The sequence below is a fragment of the Leptosomus discolor genome, chromosome 6 (assembly GCF_034619465.1).
Source record: "Leptosomus discolor isolate bLepDis1 chromosome 6, bLepDis1.hap2, whole genome shotgun sequence".
In the NCBI taxonomy this organism is placed as follows: domain Eukaryota; kingdom Metazoa; phylum Chordata; class Aves; order Leptosomiformes; family Leptosomidae; genus Leptosomus; species Leptosomus discolor.
Window position 1 is genome coordinate 55,905,557 of NC_141396.1, and position 23,079 is coordinate 55,928,635.

At 39.9% G+C, this 23,079-nt stretch overlaps 1 protein-coding gene across 3 annotated transcripts in view; it reads left to right on the plus strand.

Moving 5' to 3' along the window:
• DIP2C (DIP2 acetate--CoA ligase C (putative)) overlaps positions 1 to 23,079 on the plus strand; it is a 319,080-nt gene that overhangs the window by 291,860 nt on the left and 4,141 nt on the right. For all 3 annotated transcript variants that reach the window (XM_086467405.1, XM_086467406.1, XM_086467408.1), the window contains 5 exons: positions 667 to 728; positions 17,820 to 17,877; positions 19,005 to 19,079; positions 20,200 to 20,374; positions 21,975 to 22,098. In XM_086467405.1, the coding sequence (XP_086323531.1) occupies positions 667 to 728; positions 17,820 to 17,877; positions 19,005 to 19,079; positions 20,200 to 20,374; positions 21,975 to 22,098 (494 nt within the window). The remainder of the gene's footprint in view (positions 1 to 666; positions 729 to 17,819; positions 17,878 to 19,004; positions 19,080 to 20,199; positions 20,375 to 21,974; positions 22,099 to 23,079) is intronic.

The window sequence follows — 23,079 nt, forward strand, 5'->3', positions numbered from 1 at the left end:
CTGTGGGTGGAAAGGCCTAAAAGACTGTATCATCTCTGCATGAAAGGAAACTAAAATTAGTCTACTGCTTATCAAGTAGCTAAATATTGTGACATAAAGCAAGGATTAAAATTATGCAGTGGAAGACTGAAAAGGAACAGAATAATTGCTTACAGACCTTCAGTCCACATTGGTTCATGTCATGCGTGCTACCTTTACTATCTTTAGCTTCAAGTATATTCTCTGTTGCATGTATGGAAGACTCTCAGTAAACCATGCTTCACATTCCTGACCATGTGCTTCTGCCATTAAACTGTGTCTCCTCAGCAGTTTCCGCGTTCCTTTATGTGGCAAAACGTGTTTAACGTTTTTTGTATGTATCCACGTGCTGATTACTTGGCCTTTTGTAGCAAATAAAACCCACGTTGACATGTGTTTGGTTAAGTAGTGTGCCCGCTTGATGTTTTTCTGAACCCCAAGGTAACAAGTACCTGACGGTAGGTATGGTTTTCAGTGCTCTTTCTGATTCTGTAAAACTGAGCTTTCTTTGACGAATAGCTTAAATATAACTTGTCATTTGATTAGCATAATTAGCAGTGAAATGAATGTTCGTTTATTTTGGGGGTAAAACTCTTTTTTTCTCCTCCCAGCCTTCAGGTTCTGATTAGCTGATGTTGTTGTTTACAGGGAACATCTGGACCAGATCCCACCACAGTGTATGTTGATATGAGGGCACTGAGGCATGACAGGTCGGAACCACCTTTTTCTTTTTCTCTAATACACGCATTAACAGAGTTTCTAGCAAGAAAGCTGCTTCAGCACACCTCATGGTCCCTGAAAACCTTTGTAATCCTCATAAATAATTTGTGCTAATTCCTACCAGCAAGCAGATGTAGACATTTGATTAGTTGGTTTATTAATTTTTCTATTGATAAAGCTGAAGCATCTGACATCACCACAGCAGTGACTAACAAGATTCCCTGCTTTCATTGCCTTCAGCATTTCATGACACTTGTATTCAGGTGGTGCAGCCTAGCCGGTCCCTAAGAACTGGAGTCATATTGGGCCTCTCAGCTTCACAGAAATGTTTTTCCTGGGTTGGTAGCTGTTAGCCAGTGAGGAGACCATGGGGAGATTTTGCTGTAATTCTTAATGCTGTGAGACTGAGGGGATGGATTATTGGCTTCAGCCATTGTGAGCAACCACATTCTGTAACTGTAGGTGTTTTCCAGTTCCGTCTTTAATGTTAGATGCATATATACAAGATGCAAGAACTAAAATTTACCACTAGTGGTATTAAGGAGATGTCTGAAATCTCATGGTTGGAGGGAAACTTGTGATTTTAGGTGTAATTTTAGAAAATACCCATATACATATTTCAGTTTTCCAGTACTCTGGTCAAAAGGCTAGCAGGTAGTCTCTTTACAAAACATTAATGAAACAAGGTTTTCTGTTAACTCTGGAAAAGGTGAACGTTTAATTAACAGTGTTCATCAGTCCTGGTTCCTTTAAAAAGCCATTATCCAAATAGGGCGCTTTTTTCCCCTCTTTTTTTTTTTTTGTTTTTTTTGGGTTTTTGTTGTTGTTGTTGTTGCTTTTTGCTTCTTTTTCTTTCATCCTTCTTAAAAGTTTAACAGAGGATTTGTTCCCCATAGGCGAATACCAACTTTGGCTTTGTCAAAGTGACCGGCTCAGCTTGCAGGTTGCAGCCCTCAGGGCCCTGCAGGCCCACATGATCCTCCGGATAGTTAAGTCAGCTACACATAGATATTTTCTTGGAGCACATGGAGTTTGGCCGGTGGCAGAAAGGAACCGCAAGATACTTGACTCTCTCACAATTTCTTTATTCCTGTTGCGCGCAATGTTGCCAGCAATAATGCTTGTGTTTGATCCATCCTTTGGGATACCACTGTCTGCATAACCCAGATGTAGAAACTTGGTCTTTCTGGCCCAGCAACTGCAGTACTGTGCAGACACAGTCCATGCTCATACTAAACCCAGAAAATATGAAAAGGCCTTTTTTTGTAAAAAGTTGTTATTGTTATGTGAGCCTGCCATCCCTGCACTGCGCTTTTGAAAGGAGATTTACATGAGAAGTTGAATGATTTATGTTGTAAAAAAGAAATGTGAGGTGGAGCATTTCTTTACCTAAAGGCAGAGCAAATGCTGAGACAAGAACATATCTCATCCAGCCTAAAATGGTCTCGTAGGCTCCTTCTGTGGTCACTGGAAAGGCATGCACACCACCAGTGTATTGCAGCTATCTCAGACATGCGCCAGCACAGGATGAATTGACCTTTAAGGTACCTTTCTTTCTGTGTCGATGAGGAAGGAAGCTTAGATAACTGACTTTGGAAATCAAATGGTGTTTTTTTAGTAGACATGGTAAGCTCGGTGTTTGCTCTAATCTCAGATCTGACATAGTTGAAGTTAAGTTGAACACGATGTAGATAGATACGTGTAAGCATCATTCAAGTGCAGGAAAAGGAGGTAATGCATCATTAAAAATAAAGTTGTAGATATAGAGGGGAAAGAAAAAAGCAAATGTAGTTTAATTCCTTATTTGGAATTATTTTTTCTGAGAGGAGAAAGAAATGTATAGAATATTCATTGGAAGGGAAGTATATAGAAACACGTATATATAGAAAGAGAACATAATGTTCACAGTTAGTTAATAAAATTTAATTTAAAAAAATGTATGTATTTATATAGAGGAAATAAGATTTACTGTTCATTAAAGCTGCATAAACCATGGGTATACTATTTCCCTGCCTTAGCGTGTCATTGAGAAGTAGGCATCGTTATCAATATCAGACTTTGCAGTGTATTAATTCATATTTAGTGAGTAGTTCTACAGAACATGAAAGATGATCTTTAGAGTTGGCTTCTCAGATTGTGGTAGTGTAGATTTTAATTTGATGGATTAAAGGTGTGCTTCATTTGCTTAACTGTGGAATTTAGAATTAGATTCAAGAAAACAACTTTATTTGGCATAGTGTCTTCACACTTGCTGTTTCTAACCATTTTAGTGGAACCAAATGTCACTGTTGCTCAACAGTAACTGAAAGATTGCTGTACATAGCTGTGAGACTGTATAGTAACAACCCACCATGTATTTGCAGGTCAGCCAGTCCCCTTCTACATTTAATGTGAGAAATTGTACACATTATACACTGTACACTTAATGGGCCAAATTTTTTTTTCATATTTTATAAGGTATTTTCCAGAATTTGCAAAAGGCTGAACATTTTTTTCTTTTTTTCTTGTCATGAGGTCTTCTAGTTGCTACAAAAAGAAGCTGTAATTCATCTCTGAGATTATTCAAATCCTATTCACATCTATAAAAATTAATAATCAGTTTGAATACAACTGTTTCAAGCTCATCCAGTAATTACATGTTTGCACACTTCACAGCTTATGAAATTGTTGTTGTTTGATAGGAGTTTAGATCAAAATACCTGTGCTATGTAGAATTTGGGTAGAGATCATGGGGTGGCTGGTCGACCAAACTAGACATTTCCCCCCAGCTCTCACTAGATTTGGATGGTTTGCTTCTCAGGTCAAGTAGGGGGTTCTCAGACACCTCTTTGTGTGTGCCTCTGTGTGGTTCTGAGCCACCAGCCCACTGGTTTAGCTGCTGGGACTCTGCAGCTCTGGCCACAGTTCCCAGCTGAGGGAAATGGCTGGGACTGGGCTCGCCTGGAGGTTCAGGAAACTTGTGCCAAGGTGTGCAACCACTCAGTCAGTGGCTGGCATCAGTTGTGATACTGGTAAAAGGCTTGATTTCCTAGCTGTGAGCATCTAGTGCAGTTTTAGATGCTACAGCTACTCCAGCAGGGTCTGCCGTAGAGCTCGTGTTGTGTTTGCTGCCACTAATGGGATGTCCCAGGCACCCTGTGCTGTCTCAAATGGCATGACACACCTCTTTTGGAGACTGAGTAACAACCTAATAGCAAGAGTATACGGCTCTGGTTTTTAATACATTAATATTGTTGTACTCAGGATCTCACTGATTTTCTAAAATTCAGAGTGTCCTCAGGACTCAAGAAAGAGTGAGCAAAGACAGGCAAGTCCCACCTGGACTGTCTAATAAAAAACCAGGAGAAGACTCCTCTGAGTTAGCACCAAGTGGCTGATATGCCCCTGCACTGCAGCGCGATGCAGTTTGGAGAGGTTGACTCAGATCCAAAAAGCAAACCAGGTGGATTAATGCTTCCCTGCGCGTGAGCTGGCCTCGCAGCAGGCTGCGCTGGCACGGCACGGCTGGTCCCGGTTGCTGACTCATCGTGCAACTCGGGTCATGGCAATGTGCCCGTGTGCATCTGCACGGAGGGCAGATGCAGCAAAACTCCAGGCGTGAGCACCCCATTGGGTCCTTGGCTCCGTTCCTCTGCTGCTGCCTCTGGGAAAACAACTTTATCTCCCCTCCAAAAAAAGAAAAAGATATAGAATAAATATATTCATATTCTTGTCCTGCTGTCTAAACTGCTGGTTTTCAGATCACTCCATCGTCATTTTAGACCAGTCATGTTCTTTTCAGAAAGCTTTTCAGGTGGTTAAGCACAAGATACCTAAATATGCTAAAAGCTGAGAAGTAGTTGGAAAATTAAAAAGAGAGAGATCCTTTTCTCATCATACCATATGCTTGAAAGATCCTGGCTTTTATAACACTTAATGCTTTTGTAGCAGTAAAGATGTAAATTAAAAGGCCAAGCATCCTTCTGATCCAGGATGTTCTAAAACAATATGTGCATGTGTTTATAAAATTAAAAATGTCCAATAAAAAAAAGTTCTGTGATATTAGCATCACAATTTCACAGCCTGTATATCCTTAACAGCAGGTTAGTTCTTGATAGAAAAATTATTTATTAGCAAAATGAGCCAGTTCATTAAACTAAGAATAGGCCTCATGTATTCCAAAATAAATTTTCCTTTCACATAGACAGGGCAAAGATATTTTTTAAGTGTTCTTCAGGAGGTCAGGCTGGATTTTCAGATGTTTCAATATATTTGTAAATACTCTAAACCACATTTTTTTTAGAATCATTCAAAACAGTTTTCAAAATGTTACTGTTTTAACCTGCTAGTTTATGTTTTGAAATTACCTTAAATTTGAAACTAAGCTGGTACGAATAAGAAATAAAGTATCATGAAAAATGTTGAATTCATTTTTAATGCTTTGAATTTTTGCTCAGATTTTTAACATAGGATTTTTTTTTCCTGTGTTTCTGTATCTTTCATATTTAAAATGTTGTGTAAAGGATTTCCTCAGAAGTTTTAATTAGTGAGCTGAAGGATCTGTCTGGTGATGGCTGAGAGATCATTTATCTTCTCCTAAAGTTGAAACTTCCTGCAAATCCTATAAAGATATACATCCCCTTCCTTCCTAATATTCTTTTCTATAGCAAAAGCTTATCCATAAAGAAAAAAAGATTATTGAAATCACTGTCGTGCCCTAAGTAGGGTAAGGAAAGCTCTATTTTGATACTGGAGTTTATTTTAACAAGACAAAATAAAGTAGAAGGAAACAAATTCGTTGCAATCTATATCTACCCCCAAAAGCAGGTAAAAATGTCACCAGTCTCCTTGTTCAGTAGCAGGTAGTGACAACTTATGAGCTCTGAAGGAGTGGAGGCTCAGACTTCTGGGGCTAGAGAGCCACTAATCAAGTCACATATGTATCGATGAAGATTTTGATATCATTTTGCATGCATTTATAATAGACATTTTCCCCTTATTTTGTCTACAAATTGTATTTAAGCTGATTGTTGGACTGCATCCACATTTTGTACCAAACTGGACAAGATCAAAGACTTCCAACCAGTGTTAGTACACACTATTCTCAGTTTTATTTCATACCGTCTCTAGTTTCATATATGCAGGCATCCTTACTCCTCCTATCCTTTCTATACTGTCTTTAAATTCCAGTATTCCCTTTGGTCAAATAATAGGTGCATTAAATGATCATTTAAATTATTCTATTTCATCTAGTTAAGTCTGTATTTTTTCCAGTAGGGTTAGAGAAATGGAGAATTTAATTTATTAAACTCTTTTGTGGTTTACTAGATTTCCTGTTGAGCTACACATAGTGGTGAGCTGCTTGGATAGTTTCTTGCTCACAGACATGGTGAGACAGCTGGCACCAAAGAGGGAGCCAAATCCAGATGTCGGATATTGCCAAATAGACTAGGAGCACCAAGGTGTATTTAGGTTCAAGTTACTAATTTTTTAGTCTGGCTGTCATTCAATATGTGGTTTGTGGTATCCATAGTCTCATTGAAATACTCCTACTCCATCACTAGAACAATTATTTTAATCTGATTGCCCTCTGTATTTATTAAACAAGCAGTTTGTGGAGCTACACAAATAGGTGTTTTCTCTTCTTACATGGTCACTGACATCTTCTTAGAGTGATGCAAATTAGTGTCTTAAAAAGAAGCTACCCTTATATGTACTTATGTCGTTAGCAGATGATTTCTTAGGAAGTAATTTGTATGTTGTGCTAAATTGTGAGTTTTCTTTCGGACTTCGGGGATATTTGGAGATCTCTGAACTTCCATCAGACTTGCTCAGACATTTTCTCCTTGACAAAGATGATTTCAGAGGATGGAAATTCTGAATCGCATTCCCAAGGAAAAGAAGGGAACACCTGTAGCATTTCAGAGATAGGTGAAACCAGTTACTTAGGATTTATTTTTATAGATTGCTTTTACACTGAGCTCAGTCTCAAATGCAGGCTCTGTCAAAAGGAATCAGTTAATGCTTTGGCTTCATTTTAATATATTCCAGCATTTCAGACTTCATGCAGGAAAAGAAAAATAGCCTTTTATTCTGGCTATCAATTGTTTATCCCTCTTTTCTGTATTTTACTGAAACTTTCATGTTGTGTATGCATTGTTTTGGGTAATACCAAGCAACAGAGCCATGGGAGCCTTTTTTCTAACTCTCAGACACTTCTACTCCTCCTACCTTGAAAAATACTCTTATTAGAGGGTTACCACACAAAAGAACTACTTAGTTAAATGATTATCTAAGCCATAGCTGCAGCAGTGCTCTGTAGCACAGTCACAGCATGGAGGATAATCTTTTTATAGTCACGTAGTAGGGAAAAGAGAGTGGAGGGGAGACGTGTCAGAAGGAGACACGCTAAGGCAAGTGACAGTAAAATAGTTACCTTTTGTGAGACTTTAATTGCTTAATCATACTTGAAAGCCATTTGCCAATGGTAGCAAAAGAGAAGCTTTGAAGAGTGCTCCCTGATGTGCTGGGGAGCAGTGCTTTTTCCAGCTCTTGTAATGGGTCTCAGCGTATAGAGCCCAGTCATAGGTTACAGAAAATCCCAGTTTTCAATTATTCACCCCATGTGGGGTCCAGAGGGGTAGTTAAAATCTGTTACTGCCCCCTTTGACACACAGCCACCTTTTCCCTTGCAGTGAGATACAGTAGGTGAAGTGTGTAGAGTATTTTGAGGTGTGAAGTGTTATATACCTGGTGAACTGCTCAAAACATAGACCTCACAACTCATTGGCCTCAGAAAGCCACCAGTGCTTTATACGCAATAAGCTCCTTTACAAATGGGATTTTCAAGTCCAGCAGTGTCGTTCTGGTGGCTCCAATTCCACGTTTCACACGTCACCCATGCTTTTTTTTTTAGATTGCCTGTCAACCTAAGTCCCTCAAAGTTTTAAGTATGATAAGTAACAATGCAGTTTGGTTTTGAGGAGTCGTTGTAGAAACACCTGGCTTCTAGGCATTTTGCGCATTAACTTGCAGAATCTCATTAGTGAGTGGAAGCTCTCTGTCATGGTACTGGCAAAACCCGCCTCGTTCCTCATGGTTTTGCTCAGGAGAAGATACAGCCTTGGCCTTTTAGTGCCATTGTGGTTTGTTTCTGCCATGCAAACACTGCTGTCTCAAAAATCCCCTTGGCACTGTTTCTGATCTATGGGAAGCAAATCTTACAGAAAGAAAAGTTCATTCAGTCTGATAAGCATCGTATCAACATTTCCAATTCTGACTTAGAAGAGAAGGTCTGGTCTGTCTAGAGTGAAAGGAAGGTTCTCTCTTGCTGTTCCTGCGTGCATCGGGGGACAAGCCAAGAGACTTGTTCAACCTCTCTGCACTGGATGGTCAGTGGTTAGGAATAAAGCTGGTGACCTGGGAAACTGAAGAGGAGCAATTATCGTCTAAGGGATTGCACTGTTTACGTATGAGAATCCAGAGAAATAACAAAATTTGTAAATGTACCTATTTTAAGAGCTTTGAAAGATGCTTCATGTTTCCAGGCGTAAAGCAACTTCTGTTGCAGGACAGGAGAAAGGGACAAGCATCTCAGAACTTTCAGATGGGAAGTGACCCCCTCTTGTCCCAAGCAGTCTGAGCTGTGAGACTAAACTGGGAGGATGGGAGCCCTACAAAGCAACTTCAGTGCTTTCTAAGGCAAGATTGATAGCTCTTGGAAGTGTTTCTTCCTTTGAAACAAGTCTGCTTCTTCCTTGATAAAGTCATCTTCAAGGGATCAGAATATTATGCTTTTAGTGGAAGAGGACAATAAGAGTTGGCTCTAAATGTGGTTTTTGAAAGAGGATGTGGTTTGGCATACTTTAAATACAAATCAAGAAATTCCAGTTGTATTTCCCTGGAGGGCTTAGGGGAAAGAGAATATTGTCATGTGTACCAAGTAAGACGAAGACAAAGGGAGAACAAAAAGCTGTAGCTTTCCAGGAAAGTAGGTGTACTGCAGTTGTAACTCTGTGTAATTGTTTGCAAATGCCATTTTCATGGGATTCTTTGAACATGATTAAAAGAACTAGGTGTAAAATGGTTCCTTTGTTTGTTTGGTTTTACAAACCAGATTTGAATTTCACAATAATATTCCAGCTTATTAAAATGCACCAACATTTTTATTCCTGAAGAATGTGTGATGCTGTTAAAAAAAAAGGTATTTCCCATTTCAGAGTATGCTGAGCTGCTTTGGTGTTACGAGTCCTTCTCTTTCAATGATGCTCCTTACAGAAGCTGGGAATTGATAAAGCAATCTGGCTGCTCATATTTCTGAGGAAGATTTTTTTTTTTTTCACTAAAAGCCATACTTCTTTCCTTCTCTCTCCCAGAGTTTGCCATAAGTCTAACCATACAGTTAAAGGAATGTCTTAAAAAAATAGAATTTTCATTCTTCCATTTTCTTTACAGATAAAGTGTATTAGGTATTTGATTTTTACAGATAGCTATTCTGAAGCATAATTTGCTTTGTTTCCCTCATTTTGGTATACACTACTAATGGAGCACTAAGCAGTGATTCCTTGAAAATGCCAAGAGTGATCAACATAGAGTACATTTACTGTTTCAGTAATGGAGGAAAAAGTGCTGCTTTCCCATACTGCTACCTTGGAGTGCGTTTCACAATAGCAACATCTGCTTTGGAAGGAAGAATACTTAATGAATACGTGTAAAATTTGGAGTGAGCCATTGTAGCTTCTGCAGACCTACCCACAGACTGTGGTGTGCTATAACAGATGGAGTTTCCTAAGTGCTTTCCATCCGTTTTTCCTTTCCCCTCTTCTCTTGCCAGCCTTTGCAGGAATGCAGGGCATTTGCTGTCCCACATGCTGGCAGTTTTTTGTGACAAATAATTCAGTGGAGGGTGCAGCACTGGCGGTTACCCCTGGGAAATGGGCTGTCGCCTTTGGGACCCGCTCCAGCTTTGCTACCCTCAGTGGTTATTGGGCTCCTGTCGTCAGTGGAGTCTCTGGGTGTGGGAATACTGAATGGTTAGGGTTGGGAGGGAGAGCTCTGAAAAACAGTAAAAGCATCCGATATTTATGTAAGGATCTGTCACTAACTTGGTTAGAGGTGTGGTATCCTCTTAAATGGCTCTCTTCAATAGCTCTTAATATGTTACTTCAAGCTTCACATATCCTCTTAATACTGCATATATTAGAAGTGTCTGTTTGCAGAAGATGAGCTTACTTATGTGAAGAGCCTTGTGAAGCTCAGCCAGGGTTCCCAATAAGTCTCTTGTGAAAAGGACAGTCCCGTTTCAGTTCCTTCAGCTGTACAAGGCACTGCTGCTTGTGGCACCACTGACCTCTTCTTCAGAGTGGTAATCTGCAGTTTTAATTCAACTGAAAAAATAGCTCCATGTGTTGAAAGTTTTCCGTGCACAGGATATGTCCCTGGTGGTTGTTATAAAGAGGGAACTTTCTGCAAGTTCTTCCACAAAATGCAGTGTGAGTCAGCTGGTGGTGTGCGTTTTGAAGGCTGTAGCAGGATGAGGGGGCAGGTGAAAGAGAATGACTTGATTTCAGAAATTCCACCTTTGGTTACACAGTATGAATGTAGATTATGAATATTGCATCAGGGAAGCTAAAATTATTTCCATCATTTGTTAACAACAAATAAACTAATTCAATTAGATGAGGACATTTTCAGATCCCAAGTTTGTTTTAATGGAAGTTTTCCCTATGTGTAGAGTCTCTTCTCAATTAGAACTGGGAAGATAAAGGGTTGTGAAACAGAAGAAGCAATTCCATTAAACAGAATCATCAGATCACAACTGTGATCATGAAAAGGGCTGTTAAAACAATTAGTGATAAACACTGTGTCCTGGGAGGTTTGTAATATAAATAAAAAGGTACTATCTGGGAGCAGCATTTATGCCTGTTTTTGCAGATGCGAACCTGAAGCACGGAGAAAGGTGATGCTCTGCCTGATGGGGCACAGTAGGTGTGAGGTAGAGCCAGGAGGGTGACCAAATCCTCCCCAGTCCTCGTCCACTGCATTCACTTGAAATAGTTGTGTGTTGTGCTTTACACAATGTGCAAAGTTAATTTAAACAAATTTAATGTAGTTCACGTATCATGAAAGCTGAGCATTTTAAAGTGCTCCAGGGTTGAACACAGACATAAACATGGCTTAGTTTTGTTGCATATTCCCATAGTTTTATATGGTAAAATTGCTATTACTTTTTTAATCTCTGAAGCTTTGAATATTCCCTTCCTGAACCAGAGTTCCTGCCTCATTTTGATCACTTTGCAACTTGCTAAACTGTCTCAAATCCTTGTGTAACCTTTTCTGCTTCTTTGTTCAACCATCTGAAGGATAGGAAGCTGTTTGCTTTTGACCTCAGGGAATTGGGACATGAAGTGTAATTTAGGTTTATAGTGAAGAAAAGTCGTTAGATTAAAGGAAGTGATTTAGTGCTAATTCTTTAACTGAACTTGTTGATTATCGCATTAACAGGATTAAAACATGTCCTAGACATATAGAAGATTTAATGGTTGTTCATTTTGTTGGCTAAAGTTTGCCTCCATCCATAACTCCCTTTTTTGGTCTCAGTTGTATTTATCCATTATCTGAATTTGTCATGTGATGGGAGGAAAACTGCTCTGAGGCAACCAAGATGATGCAGGGAAACTCTTCTTCACTATCTAGATTTTCCCTTCAGCCTAAGCATTCAGCCATGCCGTTTTCCTACTTTTCTGATCTGGCTGTTTAAACTGGGTATGTCATTTTGGAAGGCAGAGCTGATGTTCTTTGATCTGTATTTCTGGTTTAGGTAGAATGAGCTCATTGACTTGTAAATTCTGGAATAGTTTATGTAAAAATATTGTATTATTTGAGTAAAGAGAAGATGCACTGAAAGTCTTGAGTGTCAAAGAGCCTTGACCCCAGTCCAGGATCCCACTGTTACCTACAGTGCCCATCTTTCCTCTAACTATAGAAAATCACAACAGGCTGCACCAGCCCTTTCCCACCATCAGTCTTACCCAGGCATCATCTCAACATTAGACCATGATATGTATCTGAAAGGTGTTGATGATGGCAGTAGCTCATGGCAATTGATAGCGTTTAAGTCAGAACTGGGAAGGCACTGTGCTGTGGATATAACTGCACGAAAGCATATGTGCTCTCTGGCATTAAATGCTTTACAGTTAGATTTTGGTTAAAATTTCTGATTAATTAGGTGGTTGTCTTTTTTTCACCAGAAAAAAAACCTGTTATGTTGAAATCAGAAGAGTCAGTTTTAACAGATTTTTTCAGCTTAAAGAAAAAGATAAAATTCTCAAAGTGGTCAAAACACCCTACTTTAACTTTTGAATTTTTGCTAGTGGTGGTGGTTAAAGCCTTTTCAGTTTGGAGAGTTAATTAACTTACATTTCGAAACAAAACAAAAAACCTGAAACACTAAACAAAAATAACATCTTTTTCTGGCCTGCAACATTTTTTCAGATTCCATTTACAGCTTCTTTCCGTATTTCAATTTTGTTCCACTAGGATACAAAAAATTTCAAAACATCAATTTCTTGCACGGTAAGAAAATATCCACTTTGTCCCCACAAGCTCAGCTCTTAATGCAAGATGACAATCAGCAGGAAGACTTAAGAAGCAAGTCTGGAATGAAACCAAAGAGACCATCAGATGTTTCTTTCTGCAACGGAAGGGCTATGGGCAAGGAGAGGACTTACATACAGTATATTTTCAATACATAGATTAGGTTATATGTGCATCACGTTCTGTCTGGTTTCCTCTAGGTTTCCTTGTGGAAGATTTTCAAGAATGGCAGCATCCCAAAACAGCTACTGAAAGAAATTAGTGTGCAAAACAGCTAGTATTAAAGAAACCAAAAACTGGACTCCCAGGCTGGCATGACTGCAAAGTGACATGGTGTGAGAACAAACTGCTCAAGACAGGAGGAAGGGTCGGGAGGGTAGACAGGGAGATAAGAGCTTGAGATGATGGAAGGTGCAGCGCTTCAGTGCCCAAGCCTGGCTAACAGCAGAAGATGCTGGCACACTGGCAAGGAGGAGGGGGGCAGTTACCATGGCTCAGCTTGTGGGAATGGCTATAAAGGAAAGAAAAAAGTTGTGGGGTTTGGCCAAGTGTTAGGGTAAAAGGCAAACACTTTAGCTGAGTTGTATTTAAAAAGAAAGGGGACAGTGGGAAAAACTCCTTTGAATTGGACGTGGAGAGCTAGTTAGAAATAACAAGAGGAAGCTAAGAATGGTTCGTGCCAATCATTGCAGAGTAAAAAAGGTTCCTGACTATGAAATACATTCAGCTGAGAAATAAACTCTGAAGGGAATTGGAAGAAGCCCCATCATTTGAAATCCTGTAACAGGAGCAGACAAAGCACTCGAAAGTGCACTGCAGGGAACAGTCTTTCTTTGGCAGGGAGCGAGACTTGGATGACCTCATAGCTTCTTTCCATCTCTATTAGAATCACAGAATCCAAAGCCTTTCTCAGAGCAGCAGCGCAGCCGGCTTTGAAGGTTTGCCCAGTTTTGGCATCGTAACGTTGGTTAGTACCACTCTGCACACTCCAGCCCCTGCAGATTCCCAAAGCAACAGTTAATAGCTCTGCTGACAAACTCTCCAATTAGTGCAAAATACCAGCAAGCTGTGGAATATATTGTGGAGAGTTTTCATCACCGAATGGACCAGATCTAAAAAGGAGCATGAACATAATTTGCAGTTTCATGTAAGATAGTTGAGCAGAAAGATATTGTTACAGTATTTCCGTATCCCCTTTGCTGCACAGTGATTACAGTGCCCAGTTAGTTATAGCTTGCTGGTTCTCATTCTGAAGTCAGATTTCAGTCCTACCTTTCTGTAGTAAGTGTTTGATTTAAAGGAGATTAAATCTGTCCAATGTATTAAACTGTAACAAGAAAAGAAGTTTAGTGCATACTGGTGTTGTAGCTGCATTCCCTATTAAGTCCCAGTAGCCAGACTTTGAAACATAGGCAGCTTTCTCAACCGCACAGCTCCAGTTAGAGATTTTTTTAAGAAAAAAGACTAATTCTTAGGAACCAGTGAAAAAAAATTCTCAAAATTATACTCTCCTATACTATACTACCTAAATACTACAGATTCATTGTGTATCACCATATCACCATTGCTTACAGCTTTGTAACAGTGCAACAATTCTTAAACTCTGCCTCTCCCCTCCAGTGAGGTATTTTGGTGAGAGAGAAACTCTGTGCCCTACATTGGTCACTCATTTATGTTTTCCCTCTCAGCTTGGCTGCAAACCACCAGAAGGTGCAAAAGTAGCTTTCACACCCAAGGGCAGCATTTTACTCCTATCCATTTGATTTTCAGGCTCTTTGCCCAGTCTGGCTTTACTGGCATGTTCTCCTCTGCCCTTCCCAGCAAGACTCAAAGGCAGCAGAAAGCAGCGGGAAGGCTCTGTACTCACTTTGCAAGAGACTGTTTTCACTCCCAACAAAGAATGGCTGGAGCAATGCAGAGAAACAGGATTTACCCTTTCTAGAGTTCTGCTGCCTGGGAGCATGTAATGATTTTTTGTGAATTTGGAGAACGTTTACTAACTTTGTCCTAAGAAGGCTGTACGGAGCCATGGGTTTCTTTGCCAGCATCACCTGGGTAATCCAGAGGCATTGTTTTTCAAGGGTCTGATGGGCCCTGTGCTCTGCCTTTTTACCTTGCCTGCCAGACCAACCTTGATAGCGGTGCTGCTCACTCGGAAGGGAAAGTGGAGAAGTTTTCAATCATGTGTGCTGTCTGTGTTTGTCAGTGGAAAAATGGAAATCTCTTGGGGAAGAGTGGGAACAATTGAATTATTTTATGCTGAGACACAGTAAAGCTCCTTTTAAAAATTATTGCCTAATGTCCATAATTTATTCACAGTACTAATCCCAGTAGGGTTAATAAGACTATTACGCACTTAAAATTAAGTATGCACACAGGAGTCGGTAACATCAGAATCTTATGTTTTACTTCTATTTTTTTGAAATCTCTTTGTGGCAAAATATCTTTTATTATATTTCAGAGTTGTTAGAGGTTTTAACAGCATGTTCCCAAATGGATTGAGAGCTTAGCAGAAACTTTTTAAAAAGGAGTCCCAAGTTTTTGAGCGCTAATAGGGCCCTCACAGAAAACCTCCAGGAAACGCCATTTCTATGTTTAGTGCGCTGTGGTGATAACTCTGTAGGCATGTGAGGCAGAAGGCACAGAGTGGGGGAGGTTTAACAGAATTAGAAACTGAGAAATTGCACCTTCTGGATCGTCATGTGCTAAAAAATCAGACAAGGTTAAAGGAAATAGGTGGAGAAGGGAACGAGCAGAATATGCTAGTGATAAGAACAAGGTGGGAAGCACAGATGCTGAAAGCAAAGGGGAAAGAGATCGTCACGTTTATGGGTATTGATTCATTTCCAGTAGTCACTTTGTTGACTATTGAATGTACAGCTTTATTATCTGGTATTTCTGCTAGGCCTGGAGTTCAGCAACACTTCACTGAGGCATGTCTTGGTTACAGGAAGGAGCGAAGGCCAGCAGTATATCTGGGCAGCTCTGACATACACTTTTCCTGCCCCGGAGGTTTGTTGCTGCTGTTATCCAAATGGAATTCTTTTTAAAACAATCTTAAATGCAAATAAAGTATTTCCTGACCTTTGTGACACCATCTCTCTTAGCAGTGCTTATGGCTGAGGTTTTAAAACTGTCTCTTTTTTAAGATATTCTCTATTTGACAATTGCTGGTAAATAATAAGTTAAACTCTGTCTGTTAAAGGAGATACCAAGTGGTTGAGGTGATGACTAGTTGTTCTAAGAACAGCTACCTGTCTGCAAATACATATCTAAAGATTGGAGATGTCAGTTGTTTGGAAGAACTCAGTTAAAGGCATTTGCTATTTCTACACTAATACGTGTTTTACAGAACAAAGATATGTATAAAAAGGCAGAAATACATGCATTATCAACAACTGGGTTTTGCAATATTTGATTTTGTTTCCATACGCACAGAGTTATTTTTAAAGCCTTTGCTGCGTACCTCTAAATACCTATGATTGGGCGTGCCATTTGAACAGCAACGCATGCGTGGCTTATGTAGACATACGCTTTATAGAGTAGCATTAATTTAGCCTTGCACGTACACCCTACAGTGAAGGTCCTGTGGCCCGGGTTTCTGCTGCCCCATATGTGTCCCTGGTTGAACAGATGGATGTTGTAGCTTCACTGCTTTTGCTGCAAATCCACTGGTGGACCTACTGCTCTTCAGCTGGTGGGAGGCTCAACAGAAAATGTAGAAAACACAGGCCCATGTGCACACTTGGGACACAGAAGAGGTTTGAGAGTGCAATACGGTGTTAAACCAGGACAGTGTAACATTAAAGGTAACACAGAGAAGTGGTAATTAGTGTTTCAGGCTCTGTCTGGGAGTTTTGTGGCAATTGAACAAACATTGGAAGGTGGTTCCTGTTACACACCTTGCAGGAGAGCAGGTCAGGCTGCAGCTGCCTAACCGTGCCTGCTCCAGGCAGTGCCCCTTCCACTTTACATCTTGGAAGAGCAGTCTGAAATTGCTGGGTATTTGGATTTTATCTCTTTCTGTTAGCGCGACTGTTCACACTGATGTGCAATGCCTCAGGGCTTAGTCCTGCCCCATCCATCAAGTCTGAGAGACTTCCCAGAACTGCAGATAAAACACTGCTCACTATTCCTGCCTTGACCTTGACAGTCCCAGCTTTTATAGAAGACTTTTGGAGCAAAGAAATAGGAAAAAAAAAAAAACCAACAGATCTTTTTTCTATCTCCTTTATGTTTAGGGGCTGAACTTGCCAAAGCTTTGTTCTTCTCCAAAGGGACCTCTAGCTGAGGTCTCTCTGCGTCTCATCCCTCCTTTCCCAAACTAAGCACTGTAGTTCTCTGTCTATAAAAAGACCTCAAAACAGTCCGAAAAAGATCTATCATGACTGCTCCTAACGGCCTGCAATTTTATGATCAGTTTAACCAGATCCAGTTCTCCACCCATCTGCTCCTAGCTATGTCTTCCTCTCTTCTGACGTTTTATCTTTACCTTTTACAGGGTTGGGTTTTAGGCATCTTGTGCTGTTTTTTTTTCTTTAATCACAGAGCTGAGGGGAGGAAAGAGGTAAGAACAGCTCTTTTGACAGAAGTCCAGAGTTAGCTTGGTTAGGTGGATTATGAAAAATGTTCAGGAGTGGGAATGTTAAGGTTTTCATGGGCTGTTAGGAACTTTTAAGTTATCTCACTTAGGATACAGGAATGCCTAGATGTTATCAAATTTTCTTCACCATCTACTGGCTGAGATCATCCACTGTTGTAGGACTTAAAAGTTTCTTTCATTCTTACCTGCTGAGTACTTTAAAATGAGGAATTTCTTCTAGACCATTGTGCCGCTGAAGGAGACCTGCCATTTCTGTTCCTTTAGTGGGAAAATAAGTTATCTAAGAAGGGAAAGGAGAGGACCAGAAAGCCACACTCAGACAGTGTCTAACCCTCAGTAGTAATAACATTTTTCATGAAATTATTTTTTTTAATATTAAAATGTTTATCAACCACTGTCCATTGAAAAGAATTAAAATACTGCAAATGCAGATTTGGAGCTGAGGCCAGGTTATGAGTTATTTCGATATGACTTTGATTTTAACTCTTAGCTACTCCTGGAATGTGGTTGCTCACTCCGCTCACATGCTTTTCTGTTTGTGCCCTGGCATTTATGATGTTCTTGTGGGAATCTATATTTTAGATCTCTCTTGTTGTGAATAAATTTGTGCATGGAATTCCATTTACAAAAGACTATCAAAAATAAATAAAAGGCACCAACTATATTTGAAGAATTTAGTATTTAAGAAAACCTTCACATACATCTTTTTTTCATTATTTTTTCAGCCGTAAGCCTTGACTAAGATTAAATGTTGGGCCTGATTATGTTCTACAGGATATAAGCTTCATCTGTTCCAATAATAACATTAATCTCTGTGACCATTAACCATTTAATTTTAGAAATAAATGTTAATGAAAAGCATATTATTTTTATTATGCATATTATTTTTACATGTATTTTACAGAGTTCGTTTAGTTGAAAGAGGATCTCCACATAGTTTGCCTCTCATGGAGTCAGGAAAAGTAAGTACTGAAAGAAGATTTAAACTTATCTTTTATGGTAAATATTTTCAGTAAATTTCCATTTCTGTTCATTTTTATGTGAATGTGGTGTTGAGGAAGGCTTTATCAGCTGTGCAGACTGAAGACCTTTCTTTCCTGTTGAGGTGACAGTACGATGGCTCTAACTGATGCATTGCTGCTCTCTCAGAAGATGCACCTCCCTCTTTTATGCAAAAAGCATTTCCTTCTTTTGTGCAAAAAGAAGGTATTTCATCCTCCGCATCTCACTCTTGAAACAGCCAACAAATGTGCCACTAATGAAGGCAGTTTTACCAATGTAGACCCACCTCCACCGAGAACTGGTCTGAGGTTGCCAACGCTGTACTCACAGTCTACTGATCACCTGCAGAGGGACCGTCCCTGCTGGGTGGCATCACTGTGGGGACAGGGTAAGGACACAGGACCAGCACACAGAGATCGGGCTGCTGCCCTCAGCTCTGTCCTTGGCTGCAGCATCTGGCCGTGGACTGGTGACCGAGGTCTACTGCTAAGCATGTGCTGCCTTTGGGAGAAAGGAGAGGTGCCGCGCTGCTGCGCTGGGCCACCAAGGCGCTCCCTGCTCCCTGCCTGCCCTTGACGCTGTGGGTGCTCACCTAAAGCTCTCTAACCATAGCTTTGCCAACACGCACGGTCAGAGGATGCTCCCTTTTCTGTTTTAGGTTTAGCGTCTGCCCACCTCTGTGGTGGTTGAATGTCCATCACACAAAGTCGTTGGCAGGGCTTATTCCGGGGAGATTGCGTGGTGCCTCTGGCTTTCTTTTTGTTTCAAGCCAAAATTTCATGTGGCTAGCGTGGGGTTTTTTTTCTATTCTATACTTTCAGAGAGACTTGGACCATTTGGTAGGATTTTTGTATGGTAGGTGAGCATTTGATTTCTGAGGAGTTTTTAATGATGGAGCAGCTTTTTCCCAGATATCTCAGAATTTATTACATCTATGGACTATTTTAATTTTTATGTTGTAAGTCTACTTTAACTTTTTAAAGATTTCTTCTAGTTTGTAATCAAGGTTTTTTGGGGACGAAGAGTCAGCATATGATTGCAACAGCCGGTATTTGCTTTCTTACTGCCTCATGGTTTCTTTCAATAGATCCTCCCAGGAGTACGTATCATTATTGCTAATCCAGAAACAAAGGGACCCTTAGGAGATTCTCATCTTGGTGAGGTGAGTCATGAAAACTTAACCTTTGTACACTCTGAACTAAAGTGCAGAGATAAAGCTATCATCAACTGGGCCAATGGTTTCCTGTAATACGTCTTATCAAATGCCCAGTTAAGAAAATTGTGAATCCTACAGATCTTTATAGTATATAAAGCATGTAGCATGACGTCTGTATCATTATTGAAATTGCTAGTAACATACTTGATAAACACTAAAAATAGCTCAAGTTTGTTAAAAAAATTGAAAAAATCTGCTTTTTCTAACTGTATTTTCTGCTTGGTGCTTCACTAGTTCTGATAGAAACTTACATGAAAAAATAAGTTTATTGATTAGTCTAATTTCAGTTAGATGGTTTTCCAGTGCTATTCTCTTTATAATCATTGTGCTTCAATGCACTGAAGTACTCTCATTAGCTGAGTTGAGCAAGGCTATATGTTTTTCCAATTTCTTTTATGTTTCTAGAGAGAGAAAAAGCATTATTTTCAATGAGCAAATAAAGATCTAATTAACAAAATGAAGAATTTGCTTAGTCATAATTAAAACTACCATCTAATTTGTGAGATTCATCTGTAAGATTTCATTACTATGAAATCGTAAAAATTTCCATGATGCCTTTAGTTAGATAGAATGACTCCTTCTCCATAGGTGAAGATCCCTGGCCTCCCCCTTTAAAATAACCTGTCTGTCTGGTGTTCACGGAGGATGCCCTGCTGGAGTAAAGACACTGAACCAGGAGGGTGGGACTGTGGAAAGAGCACTGTGCTCTGTAGACTCCTGAAAATTGCCATGACCAGCAGAGCTCAGAGCTAGCCGGGCTGTTCAAGGAGGCTCTGCGGGCCTTTGGCTAACCTGGGGCCGGAGGGCGGCAAGGCAGGTGTCCCCACAGCCGCGAGCCCAGCGTCCCTCTCCCCCAGGCACTGCTCAGATCCGCACTCTGACTTCAGCGAGGTTAGACTGGGGTCTCTCTGCCTAATACTGGGTCGGTTATGGGCTCAGAAACAGTGTTAAAAGGCATTATAGTGTTGTCTAGCTATGACTAAAAATGTTTTATCAAGAATTTTCAATAATGCTTCATTCTGGAAAGCTACTTTAATTAATACCAGTATAATTGCTTTTAACTTAGATATGGGTTCACAGCACTCACAATGCCAGTGGTTATTTTACCATCTATGGAGATGAATCTTTGCAATCAGATCATTTTAATTCAAGACTCAGCTTTGGAGACACACAGACTATTTGGGCTCGAACTGGCTATCTGGGGTTCCTGAGAAGAACAGAACTCACAGATGCAAACGGAGGTAAGAGGTTTCTCATCATCTAGGTCTATGCACGTAATTTGGGTTGTTTTGAGGCTGACGCTGTGTCTCATAGCCTGCACTACCTGACGTGTTTAGTCTGTGAAACATGTAGAACTGCAAAAAAGCCTTACTTAAAACAAGAAGAAAATAAAACAGGGGCCAAGATTTCCCTGCTGAAAGAGTTGCTTTTCCTTTGTTGTACTTCAGGTACTATAAATCGCCTCCACCAGTGACTTTTTGGCACTGTTAATCTGCCAAGTGCTTCAGCTGGAAAAATATGAAATGCAGCTTAAAATGCGATCATTTGCTCTCGCAGTCGTGTCTGGAGGAACGCATTCGTGCAGCTAGCAAAAGCAAACCAGCGCTGCCGGGCACACAAAGTCTCTGCTTGGGAAAATGTTACTTTCCTATGGTTTTTGCAGAGCACAGTGCCATGGATGTGGCTGGCTGAGGTGGCAGTCAGGGCTATTGGCAAAATATGGTTTCTAGCAATGCTGCAAGCGCCTCCAGGAGTGATCCCAGGGCCCCGGTGTCAGTGCACTTAGAATAGCAGCTATTCAGCCAAAGAGTGAATTCATCAAATCTGAAAGCATTTTAGTAATCACTGTGGATTACAACTGCTGCCCGTGTCCTTATGTTGGCATCTTTCTGAAGAGATTTACTTTCGGTTGCACAGGCTTTTTTCATTTCATAATGATAGCCCAACCTTGAGAAAATTCCGTATCCTCTGAGGGTATTGCAACTTAAACATCCAAATGGCTTAAATCTTCTCCTGGCAAAGAGTTGCTAAGTCTCCATTGCCCTCCCACTTTCAGCTCCCAGTGCAGAAAGTTCTCTACCCTTTATTACTGGTGGAAGTTATATTGCTGTTACATTAGCCCTATGCAACTATCTAAATTAATGTAAAAAAGCCAGTTATCTGCTTTTAAGTCTATTAGCAAATATTGTTTCTTTATGGATAACATGCAGTCATTTATTATCAGCCTAATATTGTTTAAAAAGTGTCATTTCAGCCTCATTTATTTCTTTAGTCAGTAAAAATTTGTACTGTAAGAGCATTACACTCCAGAGCTTGTCATTTGTCTGAATGAGCAATTTGCTATCTGGCTCTTAGCACGTATTTCTATTTTAATTGATAAACACCTTGTAATACACCTTAAGCCAGTACTGACCATCTCAAAGCTACTGGAAGAACATCATCCATACTGTTACTGTGAAATCCATCCTTCCTCTTTTGAAAGAAAGAGAGAGAAACAAGGAGTCTATTGTCTATTTAGGATGCCTTAAAAAAGAACGAGTCTGTTCTGGATTGACCTGTGAGAAAAAAAGGAATTTATGCCACTGTCTTTGGATAAAGACTTCCACCTTTCTCTTCTTCAAATGGGAATAGTGTTTCTGCCTTCCTTTCTTCTCCTTTCTGCTCTGCGTTACACTTCAGTAATGGAAAATTCTCCTTAGTTTGGAAATCACTTTGGCATTTCAGAAATTTGAGGATAACTTATAAATGTTACACTTATTTTACTTATTTGTTCATGTGAACATTTTTGTAATTTAATGTACTGGAGAATAGAATCATTAATACTTTTTTCCTTACAATCAGAACGCCATGATGCACTGTACGTTGTGGGTGCATTAGATGAAGCCATGGAGTTACGAGGGATGAGATACCATCCGATCGATATTGAAACCTCTGTAATTAGAGCGCACAAGAGCATCACAGAATGGTAAGGATTATATAACACCAGGACCCTTATATAAAGCTGAAATATCTATAATGGCTGGGTTTTTTCCTTAGGTATTGCAATTGATCCAGGAAATGGCCTGTCAGGATGGTCACAGGATTTATAACCCAACTGTAAATATGTCTTTAGGATGAAACTTTTCACACACAGATTTAATCGGGAGAAGGACTGTTTTCTGCTACGGTTATTCAATATGTTTCATTTTTTGTGTTGTTTTAAGTACCAATGAAGGATTAAACTTTTACTTTGAGAGACCCAAGCAGCTCTCAGGTAGGTCAGTAGCTGTTTCTTGGAGTTTGAGATTTGTATTCTAACCAGGAAGAGCAAACTGATACAAGTTCAAGCTTTAGGAGTATTGTTATTAGAAAGAGTAAGCAAGCAAACATTTCAAATAAATGAACACACTAATAAAATTTATTAGTGAACACACTGTTACTTTTGAATTGGTTATTAATAAATCAAGCAGTGATCAGATCAAGGTCAGAATGGCAATTGAAGCAGTAAATCAATGAGTTAGTAATGATGTTGTCTTAATCAATGTATCACATCATCAATGCATACAGCAGGTAATAATTTCTTGAGGCCGACATGAGAACAAATTGCTTTTCATTATTCTTGCATCAGAAGACTGAATCAGGTAGTTGTTTTGTTTTGATATAACCTCAGCTCAGCTCTTCTCCTTTCAACCAAAATGAACCTATCGCAACAGCCAGAGCAATTTAATGAGTATAAGACGTGTGTCTCTTGTTTTTCTTTACAATGCTGGCTGCAAAGGTGTGGCCTGGAGCAGTAAGCTTATTAGTGAAGCACAGCGACCGGACTGGTTTAGTCAAAACACCTTGCTTTCTTCTTAAATATCTGTTAATATTAAGGCAGTTAATTGCTTGGCTGACTGTAACTGAGGTTTTGCCTTATTGCCTCCTCCCTAGTGCATCATCAGTGCTGGTATGGTCTTGTGCCAGC